The sequence below is a fragment of the Mobula hypostoma genome, chromosome Y (genome assembly GCF_963921235.1).
Source record: "Mobula hypostoma chromosome Y, sMobHyp1.1, whole genome shotgun sequence".
Taxonomy (NCBI): domain Eukaryota; kingdom Metazoa; phylum Chordata; class Chondrichthyes; order Myliobatiformes; family Myliobatidae; genus Mobula; species Mobula hypostoma.
Window position 1 is genome coordinate 1,705,687 of NC_086130.1, and position 15,511 is coordinate 1,721,197.

The following is a 15,511-nucleotide window of genomic DNA, read 5'->3' on the forward strand; positions in this document are numbered from 1 at the left end:
ATTTTTAAAAAAATCAGTAATATGAAATCCACATATAATAATTATTTCTTGAAGTAGGTATGGCACTGTCTTATTTTTGCTTCAATTTATCTTACCAACACTTTTAAAGTTAGACAAACCTTATGGCTCTTCTGGAGGGGGTGAGGGCTGTCTTCGGAAAACTCACAGTCTCTTCCTGATATTCTCTCGTCCTGTTCCTGTCCCCTGCTTTCTCGGTTCTCTTACTATTTCCCAAGCAGATCAGGATAACTGCTCAACCAGACTTTCCTTTGGTTTGATCACGCTAATGGGCAGTCCTCTGTTCTTCATGTCTGTAGCCGCCTCTTCCACTGTCCGGTACAGTCGTACCCCTTCTTGGTAAAATGTCCTCAGTTTAGCAGCGTACAGGGTTTGGAATTTAATCTTTTCTTGCTTTAATATTCATTTTGCTTTGGAATATTCCTTCCATTTCTGTAGGACCACCGGGGGGGTAATCATGATCGAAGTACATTAACACCCCGTTCCAAAACACCCTCTTCTTACCCCAGACCCTTTGTATAATCTCCGCCTTGCTCTTGAATCGAAGGAATTTAAGTACTATTGAGCACAGCTTACTTTCTCTGTCTCCGGGAGGCCGCAGGATGAGTGAACGATGTGCCCTTTCATTTTCAATCTCTATAGTTGGGGGAATCTCCAGCGCATCCCACAGTAACTTTTCTACAAAGTCTATCATCGACAATCCCTCCACTCCTTCGGGAACATTATAAATCCCGATATTTTTCCGTCGCGATCTTCCATCCTCGTCAAGCAATTTACTTTCCTGGTGATTTAATATTTTTATCGTCTTACTTAGTTCCACGTTTTGCACGCGATCTTCCACCTTCTCAATTCAAGTCTCTGACACCGCTATTTTCTGATTGACATTGGCGAGCTCTGACTTTATATCACTGAATTGCTGCCTTATATCTTTTTGAAATTCCCTTATCTCTTCCAGAATCTTTGTCATATTTGCCACTTCGCCTGAACGAGGCCCAGTGTCAGCCTCACCGCCAGCACACGTGTAGGAGAGCAGCACATTGTACCTCTCTCTTCCATAGTTCCACGTTTTGCACGCGATCTTCCACCTTCTCAATTCAAGTCTCTGACACCGCTATTTTCTGATTGACATTGGCGAGCTCTGACTTTATATCACTGAATTGCTGCCTTATATCTTTTTGAAATTCCCTTATCTCTTCCAGAATCTTTGTCATATTTGCCACTTCGCCTGAACGAGGCCCAGTGTCAGCCTCACCGCCAGCACACGTGTAGGAGAGCAGCACATTGTACCTCTCTCTTCCATAGTTCCACGTTTTGCACGCGATCTTCCACCTTCTCAATTCAAGTCTCTGACACCGCTATTTTCTGATTGACATTGGCAATCTCTGACTTTATATCACTGAATTGCTGCCTTATATCTTTTTGAAATTCCCTTATCTCTTCCAGAATCTTTGTCATATTTGCCACTTCGCCTGAACGAGGCCCAGTGTCAGCCTCACCGCCAGCACACGTGTAGGAGAGCAGCACATTGTACCTCTCTCTTCCATAGTTCCACGTTTTGCACGCGATCTTCCACCTTCTCAATTCAAGTCTCTGACACCGCTATTTTCTGATTGACATTGGCGAGCTCTGACTTTATATCACTGAATTGCTGCCTTATATCTTTTTGAAATTCCCTTATCTCTTCCAGAATTTTTGTCATATTTGCCACTTCGCCTGAACGAGGCCCAGTGTCAGCCTCACCGCCAGCACACGTGTAGGAGAGCAGCACATTGTACCTCTCTCTTCCATAGTTCCACGTTTTGCACGCGATCTTCCACCTTCTCAATTCAAGTCTCTGACACCGCTATTTTCTGATTGACATTGGCGAGCTCTGACTTTATATCACTGAATTGCTGCCTTATATCTTTTTGAAATTCCCTTATCTCTTCCAGAATCTTTGTCATATTTGCCACTTCGCCTGAACGAGGCCCAGTGTCAGCCTCACCGCCAGCACACGTGTAGGAGAGCAGCACATTGTACCTCTCTCTTCCATAGTTCCACGTTTTGCACGCGATCTTCCACCTTCTCAATTCAAGTCTCTGACACCGCTATTTTCTGATTGACATTGGCGAACTCTGACTTTATATCACTGAATTGCTGCTTTATATCTTTTTGGAATCCCCGTATCTCTTCCAGAATCTTTGTCATATTTGCCACTTCGCCTGAACGAGGCCCAGTGTCAGCCTCACCGCCAGCACACGTGTAGGAGAGCAGCACATTGTACCTCTCTCTTCCATAGTTCCACGTTTTGCACGCGATCTTCCACCTTCTCAATTCAAGTCTCTGACACCGCTATTTTCTGATTGACATTGGCGAGCTCTGACTTTATATCACTGAATTGCTGCCTTATATCTTTTTGAAATTCCCTTATCTCTTCCAGAATCTTTGTCATATTTGCCACTTCGCCTGAACGAGGCCCAGTGTCAGCCTCACCGCCAGCACACGTGTAGGAGAGCAGCACATTGTACCTCTCTCTTCCATAGTTCCACGTTTTGCACGCGATCTTCCACCTTCTCAATTCAAGTCTCTGACACCGCTATTTTCTGATTGACATTGGCGAGCTCTGACTTTATATCACTGAATTGCTGCCTTATATCTTTTTGAAATTCCCTTATCTCTTCCAGAATCTTTGTCATATTTGCCACTTCGCCTGAACGAGGCCCAGTGTCAGCCTCACCGCCAGCACACGTGTAGGAGAGCAGCACATTGTACCTCTCTCTTCCATAGTTCCACGTTTTGCACGCGATCTTCCACCTTCTCAATTCAAGTCTCTGACACCGCTATTTTCTGATTGACATTGGCGAGCTCTGACTTTATATCACTGAATTGCTGCTTTATATCTTTTTGGAATTCCCTTATCTCTTCCAGAATCTTTGTCATATTTGCCACTTCGCCTGAACGAGGCCCAGTGTCAGCCTCACCGCCAGCACACGTGTAGGAGAGCAGCACATTGTACCTCTCTCTTCCATAGTTCCACGTTTTGCACGCGATCTTCCACCTTCTCAATTCAAGTCTCTGACACCGCTATTTTCTGATTGACATTGGCGAGCTCTGACTTTATATCACTGAATTGCTGCTTTATATCTTTTTGGAATTCCCTTATCTCTTCCAGAATCTTTGTCATATTTGCCACTTCGCCTGAACGAGGCCCAGTGTCAGCCTCACCGCCAGCACACGTGTAGGAGAGCAGCACATTGTACCTCTCTCTTCCATAGTTCCACGTTTTGCACGCGATCTTCTACCTTCTCAATTCAAGTCTCTGACACCGCTATTTTCTGATTGACATTGGCGAGCTCTGACTTTATATCACTGAATTGCTGCTTTATATCTTTTTGGAATTCCCTTATCTCTTCCAGAATCTTTGTCATATTTGCCACTTCGCCTGAACGAGGCCCAGTGTCAGCCTCACCGCCAGCACACGTGTAGGAGAGCAGCACATTGTACCTCTCTCTTCCATAGTTCCACGTTTTGCACGCGATCTTCCACCTTCTCAATTCAAGTCTCTGACACCGCTATTTTCTGATTGACATTGGCGAGCTCTGACTTTATATCACTGAATTGCTGCTTTATATCTTTTTGGAATTCCCTTATCTCTTCCAGAATCTTTGTCATATTTGCCACTTCGCCTGAACGAGGCCCAGTGTCAGCCTCACCGCCAGCACACGTGTAGGAGAGCAGCACATTGTACCTCTCTCTTCCATAGTTCCACGTTTTGCACGCGATCTTCCACCTTCTCAATTCAAGTCTCTGACACCGCTATTTTCTGATTGACATTGGCGAGCTCTGACTTTATATCACTGAATTGCTGCTTTATATCTTTTTGGAATTCCCTTATCTCTTCCAGAATCTTTGTCATATTTGCCACTTCGCCTGAACGAGGCCCAGTGTCAGCCTCACCGCCAGCACACGTGTAGGAGAGCAGCACATTGTACCTCTCTCTTCCATAGTTCCACGTTTTGCACGCGATCTTCCACCTTCTCAATTCAAGTCTCTGACACCGCTATTTTCTGATTGACATTGGCGAGCTCTGACTTTATATCACTGAATTGCTGCTTTATATCTTTTTGGAATTCCCTTATCTCTTCCAGAATCTTTGTCATATTTGCCACTTCGCCTGAACGAGGCCCAGTGTCAGCCTCACCGCCAGCACACGTGTAGGAGAGCAGCACATTGTACCTCTCTCTTCCATAGTTCCACGTTTTGCACGCGATCTTCCACCTTCTCAATTCAAGTCTCTGACACCGCTATTTTCTGATTGACATTGGCGAGCTCTGACTTTATATCACTGAATTGCTGCTTTATATCTTTTTGGAATTCCCTTATCTCTTCCAGAATCTTTGTCATATTTGCCACTTCGCCTGAACGAGGCCCAGTGTCAGCCTCACCGCCAGCACACGTGTAGGAGAGCAGCACATTGTACCTCTCTCTTCCATAGTTCCACGTTTTGCACGCGATCTTCCACCTTCTCAATTCAAGTCTCTGACACCGCTATTTTCTGATTGACATTGGCGAGCTCTGACTTTATATCACTGAATTGCTGCCTTATATCTTTTTGGAATTCCCTTATCTCTTCCAGAATCTTTGTCATATTTGCCACTTCGCCTGAACGAGGCCCAGTGTCAGCCTCACCGCCAGCACACGTGTAGGAGAGCAGCACATTGTACCTCTCTCTTCCATAGTTCCACGTTTTGCACGCGATCTTCCACCTTCTCAATTCAAGTCTCTGACACCGCTATTTTCTGATTGACATTGGCAAGCTCTGACTTTATATCACTGAATTGCTGCCTTATATCTTTTTGAAATTCCCTTATCTCTTCCAGAATCTTTGTCATATTTGCCACTTCGCCTGAACGAGGCCCAGTGTCAGCCTCACCGCCAGCACACGTGTAGGAGAGCAGCACATTGTACCTCTCTCTTCCATAGTTCCACGTTTTGCACGCGATCTTCCACCTTCTCAATTCAAGTCTCTGACACCGCTATTTTCTGATTGACATTGGCGAGCTCTGACTTTATATCACTGAATTGCTGCCTTATATCTTTTTGAAATTCCCTTATCTCTTCCAGAATCTTTGTCATATTTGCCACTTCGCCTGAACGAGGCCCAGTGTCAGCCTCACCGCCAGCACACGTGTAGGAGAGCAGCACATTGTACCTCTCTCTTCCATAGTTCCACGTTTTGCACGCGATCTTCCACCTTCTCAATTCAAGTCTCTGACACCGCTATTTTCTGATTGACATTGGCAAGCTCTGACTTTATATCACTGAATTGCTGCCTTATATCTTTTTGAAATTCCCTTATCTCTTCCAGAATCTTTGTCATATTTGCCACTTCGCCTGAACGAGGCCCAGTGTCAGCCTCACCGCCAGCACACGTGTAGGAGAGCAGCACATTGTACCTCTCTCTTCCATAGTTCCACGTTTTGCACGCGATCTTCCACCTTCTCAATTCAAGTCTCTGACACCGCTATTTTCTGATTGACATTGGCGAGCTCTGACTTTATATCACTGAATTGCTGCCTTATATCTTTTTGAAATTCCCTTATCTCTTCCAGAATCTTTGTCATATTTGCCACTTCGCCTGAACGAGGCCCAGTGTCAGCCTCACCGCCAGCACACGTGTAGGAGAGCAGCACATTGTACCTCTCTCTTCCATAGTTCCACGTTTTGCACGCGATCTTCCACCTTCTCAATTCAAGTCTCTGACACCGCTATTTTCTGATTGACATTGGCGAGCTCTGACTTTATATCACTGAATTGCTGCTTTATATCTTTTTGAAATTCCCTTATCTCTTCCAGAATCTTTGTCATATTTGCCACTTCGCCTGAACGAGGCCCAGTGTCAGCCTCACCGCCAGCACACGTGTAGGAGAGCAGCACATTGTACCTCTCTCTTCCATAGGCTCCACGGTGATGCTTTTTTTAATCTCCATTCTTGGCCCCCTGGAGATATTTTCAAAAGATCTTATATTTGATGGATTAATGGGGCAAAACATGTGCTTTTCCAGAGGAGCTATTGATATAAGCTGCCATTTTCAACGTCACCGGAACCCCTTACTTTGAAATTTGAACAAAATGAGTTTCCTACTCCTCTGACTGGTCCTACAGTAGGCAGCTCCTATCTATCTTCAGTTTGTTTGTGATATTTATAATCATTTTAATTAGGTTACAACAACACAGGCCATGCCAGACTTTCCATATTAAACCACTTCTGATACTCTTTTGATATGGTAAACCTGTAATCTTTTGACAGTTGTATCATTTTTTAATGCATGCATTTCTAAATGACAACAAATGAGGACTGAGTGTCCTTATAATCCGAGCTGTTCAGTTGGAATTAGGAAAAAAAGGAAATTGCCTTTTAAACTCATGACAGAGCATAAGCCATCAACTGTTTACAGTTGATGTTTCTGTAGCAGGCAATTTCTTTTTCATGAGGTCGAGTTGATAGCTCGACATTCAACCCAGCACGGATGGAAAGCATGCACGGGAGCCAGCTGGGTTCGAACTTGGGAGCCTTCGATCCGAAGTCCAGCACTGATGCCACTGTGTCACCAGCCGTCTGAGTTGGAATAAGTTACCGATATTTTCCTATTAACATCTATAACAAAGAAATCATAATCATAGCTGGAGTAGTATATTGCAGGGTGTCCTGCTGGGTCAAGTCCATTTGCTCACTTTATAATCAGCAATTTTCATGTGAATGGTGGAGCGGGGCTCAGCAGGCTACTTTGCAGAATGTGAATGCTGATTTGTGCATGGAACAGAGATAATGATTGACATGTCACACCCCATCCCATAGGATAAGCTCTTCTGCTGCCTCATAGCATATTTTTATTCATTTCATTCAGGGTTCCGATTAAATTACATATTTTGAATGTATAGTAATATTTAGTTAAAACAGAAAACTTATTTTAGCCAATTTAGAAACTCTAGTGTCCCAGTTTCTTGTCTTTTTACCAATGGCCCCTACAAAATCTGGTATAGTTCCATGGGGTGGCTGTATGGCCCATGTTCAGAACCACTGATCTACAGTAATGTACATAAAATGCTAGAGGAACTCAGCAGGTCAGATAGCATCCATTGAGAGGAATAAACAGTCAACATTTCAGACCAGGACTCTTTATCAGGATCTTAACATTGTGGAATGAAAGCTAAAAATTTGGAAAAAGGGCAGAAATGCTGACACCATTGTTTTCAAATTGTTCAGGGTGAATCTATAAAACCCATAATGCCCAATCAGAATGTGGTGCTTTCCCTTAGCTTTTAAATGAGATTATCAGATGAACTACAAATGAGGCAGAATTAGAACAAGTTCAGTGGGGAGATGATGACGTATAAGCTCAAGGCCAAGTATGTAGACAAAATGTAGGTATTCAAAACATTTTTATCTTGAAATGCATTTCTACATATTTAAAGGTGTAGTAAACCAGACTTTTGAAAATCCCTCTACAAGGTTTTTGCTTCTATAGTGGCAAATACATGAGGATATTTTAGAGCAACACACAATGCAGGAGGAACTCAGTAGGTTAGACATCATCTATGGAGGGAAATGAATAATTGGTGTTTTGGTTCAAGACATTAGGACTGAAAAGAATGGCAATAGCCAGTATAAAAAATGTCGGAAGAGAATGGATAAAAACTGCCAGGTGATAGGTAGAGTTCACATCTTCTTTCACAATTCTGAAAAAGGGTCTTGGTCCGAAAAACTGTTACTTTTTTCCATAGATGCCGTCTGACCTGTTGAGTTCCTCCATCATTTTGTCTGTATTGCTTGGATTTCAAACATTTTTAGATTTTCTCTTGTAGTTGATAGGAACATCTACCTGACAGTAGAAGGAGAGGGATAATACACCAACTTTCAACCTCAAAATTCTAATTTCTAGCTAACCCCCTACTGTAAATTGTGGGTTTAACCCATCAATTAGGAAGCAAGTGGTTGACAGTCATGTCTTCTGTTTCTCAATTGCCAAGAAGCTCTTCCTGCATTCCCCTGTTTCCAACATCTAGACAGAAACAAAGCCTATCTGTAACAGAGCTTGGAATTAACCAAGTGTAAAAATATGCACAATAATCTAAAAAGCCAGCAGTTCATGCTCTTAGATACAGCAGTTATTTTATAAAATAATTAGGTTAATTTTCCATATATACCCGATTACATTAAAGGGCCTTTCAGAAAAAGTTGGAGATAAGGGAGAACATATGGTATTCCATACTGAATTAGTTATTAACAATAATAGTACAACGTGTTTTGGATTTAAGGTTAGCTTTTTTCCTGAAGTGCCCATTTTGACTAAAAGCTGTACAACATTTCCCCTTACAAAGAGAAGTTATAAAGTACTTGATGATGTAAATTTGACATCCACTTTCATAGTAGTCAGAAATTAAATATCTATCTGCATGATTAAGTAAACAATTTGATGGTTTGACGTCATTGGGAATGTTATCTGTTTTCCCACCTCCAAGTATTTTAACCAAACTTAATTGTGTGTTAAATGAAATAGGATTAAATAATGGTGTTAATTTGAATAGAGAAGACCCATACTTGGACATTGCATATTGTTGCATTGCACTAGTAAACTGTAATGCTTTGTGTAATGACAATTTACTGCAAACATCAAAAGAACTTGCCTTGCATAGAAGGGGCCATTAATAAGAAAGACCACCTTAGAACATCAGTACTTTAAGCCTTACTGACGCACAGCACGTCTCTTGCCTGGAGTGAAGTGGCAGATTAGAATATTAAAATCTGACCATGACTCCTGACAAAAATAGGGACCCTCTACTTTAAAATCATTTGAAATTTATATATATATACACACAAATCACTGAACCTGGAAAAACAAAAATGATTCAATAACATTGGAAGTTGAGTATTCAACCTAATTTTAAGAACAAGTGTCATCCCTACACGGTATTGGGGGTATGGTATTGATGTGGATAGAGAATTAGTTGGCAGACAGGAAGCAAAGAGTGGGAATAAACGGGACCTTTTCAGAATGGCAGGCAATGACTAGTGGGGTACCTCAAGGCTCTGTGCTGGGACCCCAGTTGTTTACAATATATATTAATGACTTAGACGAGGGAATTAAATGCAGCATCTCCAAGTTTGCGGATGACACGAAGCTGGGCGGCAGTGTTAGCTGTGAGGAGGATGCTAAGAGGATGCAGGGTGACTTGGATAGGTTAGGTGAGTGGGCAAATTCATGGCAGATGCAATTTAACGTAGAATAAATGTGAGGTTATCCACTTTTGTAGCAAGAACACGAAAACATATTATTATCTGAATGGTGGTCGATTAGGAGAAGGAGAGGTGCAACGAGACCTGGGTGTCATTGTACACCAGTCATTGAAAGTGGGCATGCACGTACAGCAGGCGGTGAAAAAGGCGAATGGTATGCTGGCATTTATAGCGAGAGGATTCGAGTACAGGAGCAGGGAGGTACTACTGCAGTTGTACAAGGCCTTGGTGAGACCACACCTGGAGTATTGTGTGCAGTTTTGGTCCCCTAATCTGAGGAAAGACATTCTTGCCATAGAGGGAGTACAAAAAAGGTTCACCAGATTGATTCCTGGGATGGCAGGACTTTCATATGATGAAAGACTGGATCGGCTAGGCTTATACTCTCTGGAATTTAGAAGATTGAGGGGGGATCTTATCGAAACGTATAAAATTCTAAAGGGATTGGACAGGCTAGATGTAGGAAGATTGTTCCCGATGTTGGGGAAGTCCAGAACGAGGGGTCACAGTTTGAGAATAAAGGGAAGCCTTTTAGGACCGAGATGAGGAAAAACTTCTTCACACAGAGAGTGGTGAATCTGTGGAATTCTCTGCCACAGGAAAGAGTTGAGGCCAGTTCATTGGCTATATTTAAGAGGGAGTTAAATATGGCCCTTGTGGCTAAAGGGATCAGGGGGTATGGAGAAAAGGCAGGTACAGGTTCTGAATTGGATGATCAGCCAAATGACCTACTCAAAGGGCCAAATGACCTACTCCTGCACCTATTTTCTATGTTTCTGTGTTTCTTCTGATTGCCTGGAAAATATTCTGGAATTTCTATTAGCTAAACACTAAAATCTTTTAGAAGCAGGCAGCCTTATGCAGCACATATACCAAGACATTAAGAACCTATGCAAAGGTGGCCAACAAAATCTCACAGTTAAGGACCAGATCCTTTGATCCATGCAAATAATCAGGTACCTAGGTATATCAATCCCATATAGGAACAATAATATTTTGTGCATTGTTAATGGGAACATTTGAATATTTCTTATATAAAACCAAATAATTTAGGCAAAAAGAGTCAATGGCTGAATTTCCTGAGACGAAATGCAGGTAAGTAGACTCTACACCAATATGCAATAAGAGTAGGATTGATACTATACTTAAAACATTATCAAAGGAAGTTCATTGATTTTCCACATAGCATAGCTGATAAATCAAAGCTGCATTCAAGGGTATTCAATGCTAGATGGAAACCAATGTACCTGAGAAAAAAATCAGATTAGTGATAGTGGGACTCAGATTCCAAGCTTTGCTTGCATTTGTATACTTCAGCAAATATCTTTAAAGCAACACAAAAATTGTTTTAAATTGATATTAAAACACAGGAGTAACTACTTAAGTTTCAATCCCTTTTGTCTTGTCCAAAAGATGTCTTCTGAAAGGAAAATGAATCAACTTTGAATACTATATTAAAACACAGAAGTAACTACTTAAGTTTCAATCCCTTTTGTCTTGTCCAAAAGATGTCTTCTGAAAGGAAAATGAATCAACTTTGAATACTCATTTCTTTCCATTGATATATTTTTCTGCAGTTTATGTTGCTAAACTAGAAACCAGCATGGAGGCAGAAATGTGAACTAGTTATCTGCATTTTGATTTGAAATCAAAGGTTTGTCTTCAGCATTTGCTGACCCTTCATAGCGCAGTGATGCAATAACGGCCTGGTGGGACGTACTCTTTCGAACTATATCTCCTTTTCGCCACAAAGTAATTTCCTGTAGGAAAAAAGTGAGAAGACACATTAAGACACACAAGTAGACTTCCAGCAACATAATTTCATGTTTTATTAAAAAGAAATTGGAGAACATTGACACCACATAGAAACATGGTCACAAAATGGAGCAACTTATACTTAGAAATCAAAGGAATAAACTGTGAGGCAATATGCAATGGACTGAATGACTCAACTAACTGGATTGATTTTCCTACCATTTTGAAAGAACCAGATTTTATAAAGTATTCCCCAAAATTTTTTGCAACTTCATAAAGCATTGCCTAACAGTGAAATTAAAAAAAAAATTACTTATGTTAAATTTACCAGTCTTGTTGTTCTATAAGTTTTCTTACTGAAAAGAATACCTTTGATTGGGTTCCTTACAAAATAACTCTCACAGAATCTAGTTCACAGCACATCATGCCTGGCTGTCATGGATTGTTCTACATATAATTCAGTAGAGTGGCACACTGATCTTAGAAGGTATGCAAACCCTATTGCTGATATGTTCCTTTAAAGTTTTCTTGCAGGTATACTTAAACCCTTAATGGAATAATAATCATAATATACTCAGTGAAAGATCACACTGACTTGCCAATTTAGTGTGCAAAAATGAAATGAAAGGAATACTAAAAAGTAATTCAGTAATAAACATCAAGATCCTGAGATGAAGAGTCCTTGAAAATTAGTCTATACATTGTGGGAACATTTCAATGATGAACTAAAATTGAGAAATTATCCCCTTTGGTTCAAGAAGCTGATGGCTGAGGGGTAATATCTATTCCTGAGCCTGATGGTGTGGGTCCTGAGGCTCCTGAATCTTCTTCCAGAAGGCAGCAGAAAGAGGAGTGTGTGTCTTGGATGATGAGGTCCCTGATGAAAGATGCTGCTTTCCTAAAGATAATCTTTCATACAGATGTGCTCAATGGTGCAATTGGCGCATCCATTACTTTCTGCAGGACCTTGCATTGAAGGACAAATATTCAGACGTGATGCAATATGCCAACTGAATAAAATGGCAATAGTGAGATTCAGAATGGGAGATACTTTAAATGATCTTAATCTACAGGTTGATAACCCCTTATTCAAAAATCCAAAATCCAAAAACCAAAGAAATATAAAAAATATTGAGTGCTGGAATGACGCCATAAATGGAATGTTCCACAATGTGTTGGGAAGGTTCTCGAGAGATCATGTCAATTTATAAAATCAAAAAAAGATTGTTTTGACAAAAACACTTGTTAATGAGGCAGATGACACCAGAGAAAACATCTAAAAATGTCATCCAACACAGCTTAAATAATCCCTGAGCTGCTTCTGATGTTCCTTGTCACAATGATGCAAACGATGATGCTCCTTCTCCTTCAAGTTTCTCAGACCTAATGTAGTTGTAGTTTTTGGTGCTTCACTTATCTCCTTTTGTACGTGAAGATCAACACGGTTTTTGGTAATTACAGAAGATATCATTTTTATATGAAATCCAAATTTCATCTCTACCTAACATTCCACATTTCAGTGACAAATGACCAGCTTTATTATTTTGATAATAGATAGATAGATATACTTTATTAATCCCGAGGGAAATTTGGTTTCGTTACAGCCGCACCAACCAAGAATAGAACGTAAATATAGCAATACAAAAAACCCCAACAATCAAACAATAAAATGCAAAACTGTGCCAGATGGAAAATAAGTCCAGGACCAGTCTATTGGTTCGCATTAGGGTTATTTGGATTCCTTATCCAAATAAAAATAAAATTAAAAAAAAAAATAAAATAAAATAAAAAAATAAAATGTTAATTTTTTTCCACAGTTCTCATTACATTTGCCTGTAAGTATTATTACCGTTAAGTGCATATGAATGATAAACAAGTGTAAGACAAAGACTGCTTAATGGTGACATATAAATTCAGAGTCGGGAATGATGATGATGCCAGTAGCCACTGACTCCCAACCTGTGGGTTGTCAAGGTAGTGATTGCTTACATCTAAAAGCTATCTCATTAAAAGACCGTAAGACATAGGAGCAGAGGAGCATATGATCCATCCAGTCTGCTCTACCATTCAGTCATGACTGATCCTCTTTCCTCTCCTCAGCCCCACTCCCCAGCCTTCTCCCTGTAACCTTGGATGCCATATCTGGTTAAGAACCTACCAAGCTCTGCCCCAGGACCGGTCTTCCACAGCTGCGTGTGCTGACATATTCCACAAATTCATCACCCTCTGGTTAAAGAAATTTCTCCACATCTCTGTTTCACTCTATCTTGAAGCTGAGCCTTCTTGTACTAGATTCCCCCACCATGGGAAACATCCCTTTCACATCTACTCTGTCTAAGCCTTTCAACATTTGAAAGGTTTCAATGAGATCCCCCCTCATATTTCTAAATTCCTGTGAGAACAGGTCCAGGCCCATCAAATGCTTCTCATTTAATAACCCTTTCATTCCTGGAATCATCCTTGTTAACCTCCTCTGAAACCCTCTCCAATATCAGCACATATTTTCTTAGATGAAGAGCCCGAAACTGTACATAATACTCGGTGTGAGAACTCACCAATGCCTTGTAAAGCCTCAGCATCACATCCGAGCTCTTGTATTCTAGACCTCTTGAAACAAATGAAGGCATTACACTTGCCTTTCTTACCACTGACTCTGCCTGCAAGTTAACCTTTAAGGTGTTCTGCGCACCCTTTGCATCTCAGATTTTTGGATTTTCTCCCTGTTCAGAAAATAGACTGCACATTTATATCAAAGTGCATGCATTTTCCAATATTGTATTTCATTTGCCACTCTCTTACCCATTCTCTTAATCCTTCTTCAGCCTTCCTGTATCTTCAACTCTACCTGCCCCTCCTCCAATTTTTGTATCATCTGCAAACTTGGCAACAAAGGTATCTATTCCATCATCTAAATCACTGATATAACCATAAAAAGAAGCGGTCCCAATGCCAACCACTGCCGAACACAACTAGTCACTGCCAGTCAACCACAAAAGGATCCTCTTATTCCCACTCACTGCCTCCTACCAATCAACCAATGCTCTAACCATGCCAGTAACTTCCCTGTAATACCAGGCTCTCAACTTGATAAGTAGTCTCATGTCTGATACTTTGTCAAAGGCCTTCCGAAAGTCCAAATATACAACATCCGCTGCTTCCCCTTTATCTAGCTTACTTGTAATCTCCTCAAAGATTTCCAACAAGTTCATCAGGCAAATTTTTTCCTTGAAACCATGCTAACTTTGTCCTATCTTGTCTTGTATCATGAGGTACTCTATTAGCTAACCTTAGTAACTAACTCCAACATCTTCCTAATCACTGAGGTTAGGTTAACTGGTCTATAATTTCTTTCCTGCTGCCTTCCTGCTTTCGTAAAGAATGGAGTGACATTTATAATATTTCATTCCTCTGGTACCATGCCAAAGTCCAATGATTATTGAAAGATCATTACTAATTTCTCCACAATCTCTGTTTTTTCAGAAGTCTAGTGTGCAATTCATCTGGTCTGACCCATAGTATTTTCAGCTTAAGCACCTTCTCCCCTGTAATAGTAACGGCACTCACTTCTCCTCCCTCACATCCTTCTACATCTAGCACAGAGTCTTCCACAATGAAGACTGATGCAAATTACTCATTTAGTTCTTCTGCCAACTCCTTGCCCCCATTATTATTTCTCTAGCCTAATTTTCTAGCAGTTCTATTTCCACTATCGTCTTTCTTTGATTTTTTACATACTTGAAAAAGCTTTTGCTATCCACTTTGATATAGCTTACTAGCTTGCTTTCATATTTCAGCTTTTTCCTCCTAATTCTTCCTTTAGTTGCTCTTAGTAGGTTTTTAAAAGCTTTCCAATCCTCTATCTTCCCGCTAATTTTGCCTTGATCTATGTCCTCTATTTTGCTTTTACTTCTTTGTCAGCCACGGTTGTGCTATCTGAGTACTTCTTTCTTTTTGATATACATCTATCCTTCACCTTCCTCTCCCTCCCCCCCCCCCCGCAGAAACTGAAGCTACTGCTGCTCTGCTGGCATCCCTGCCATCAGCTCCTTCCAGTCTGCTTTGGCCAATTTCTCTCTCATACCACTGTAACTTCCTTTACTCCACTGAAATACTGTTAAGTCAGACTTTACTTTCTCCCTTTCAAATTTCAAGTTGAACTCAATCATATTGCAATCACTACCTCATAAGGGTTCCTTTACTTTAAGCTCCCTAATCGCCTCCAGTTCATTACATGACACCTAATCAAGTATAGCTGATTCCCTCTTGCAGGCTCAATGACCAACTGTTCTAATAAACCATTTCATAGGCATTCAATAAAATCACTCTCTTGAAATCCATTACTACCCTGATTTTCCCAATCGACCTACATGTTTATATCTCCCATGGCTTTTATAACATTGCCTTTTTGACTCGCCTTTTCTATTTCCTGTTGTAATCTGTGGTCCACATCCCATCCATTGT

At 40.9% G+C, this 15,511-nt stretch overlaps 1 protein-coding gene across 1 annotated transcript in view; it reads right to left on the reverse strand.

The window, feature by feature from the left end:
- Positions 1-10,917: 10,917 nt before the first annotated feature.
- The window catches only part of LOC134341063 (vacuolar protein sorting-associated protein 26B-like), a 96,891-nt gene continuing 92,297 nt past the window's right edge, over positions 10,918-15,511 (reverse strand). The window contains exon 6 of the mRNA XM_063038813.1: positions 10,918-11,055. Within this exon, the coding sequence (XP_062894883.1) occupies positions 10,918-11,055 (138 nt within the window). The remainder of the gene's footprint in view (positions 11,056-15,511) is intronic.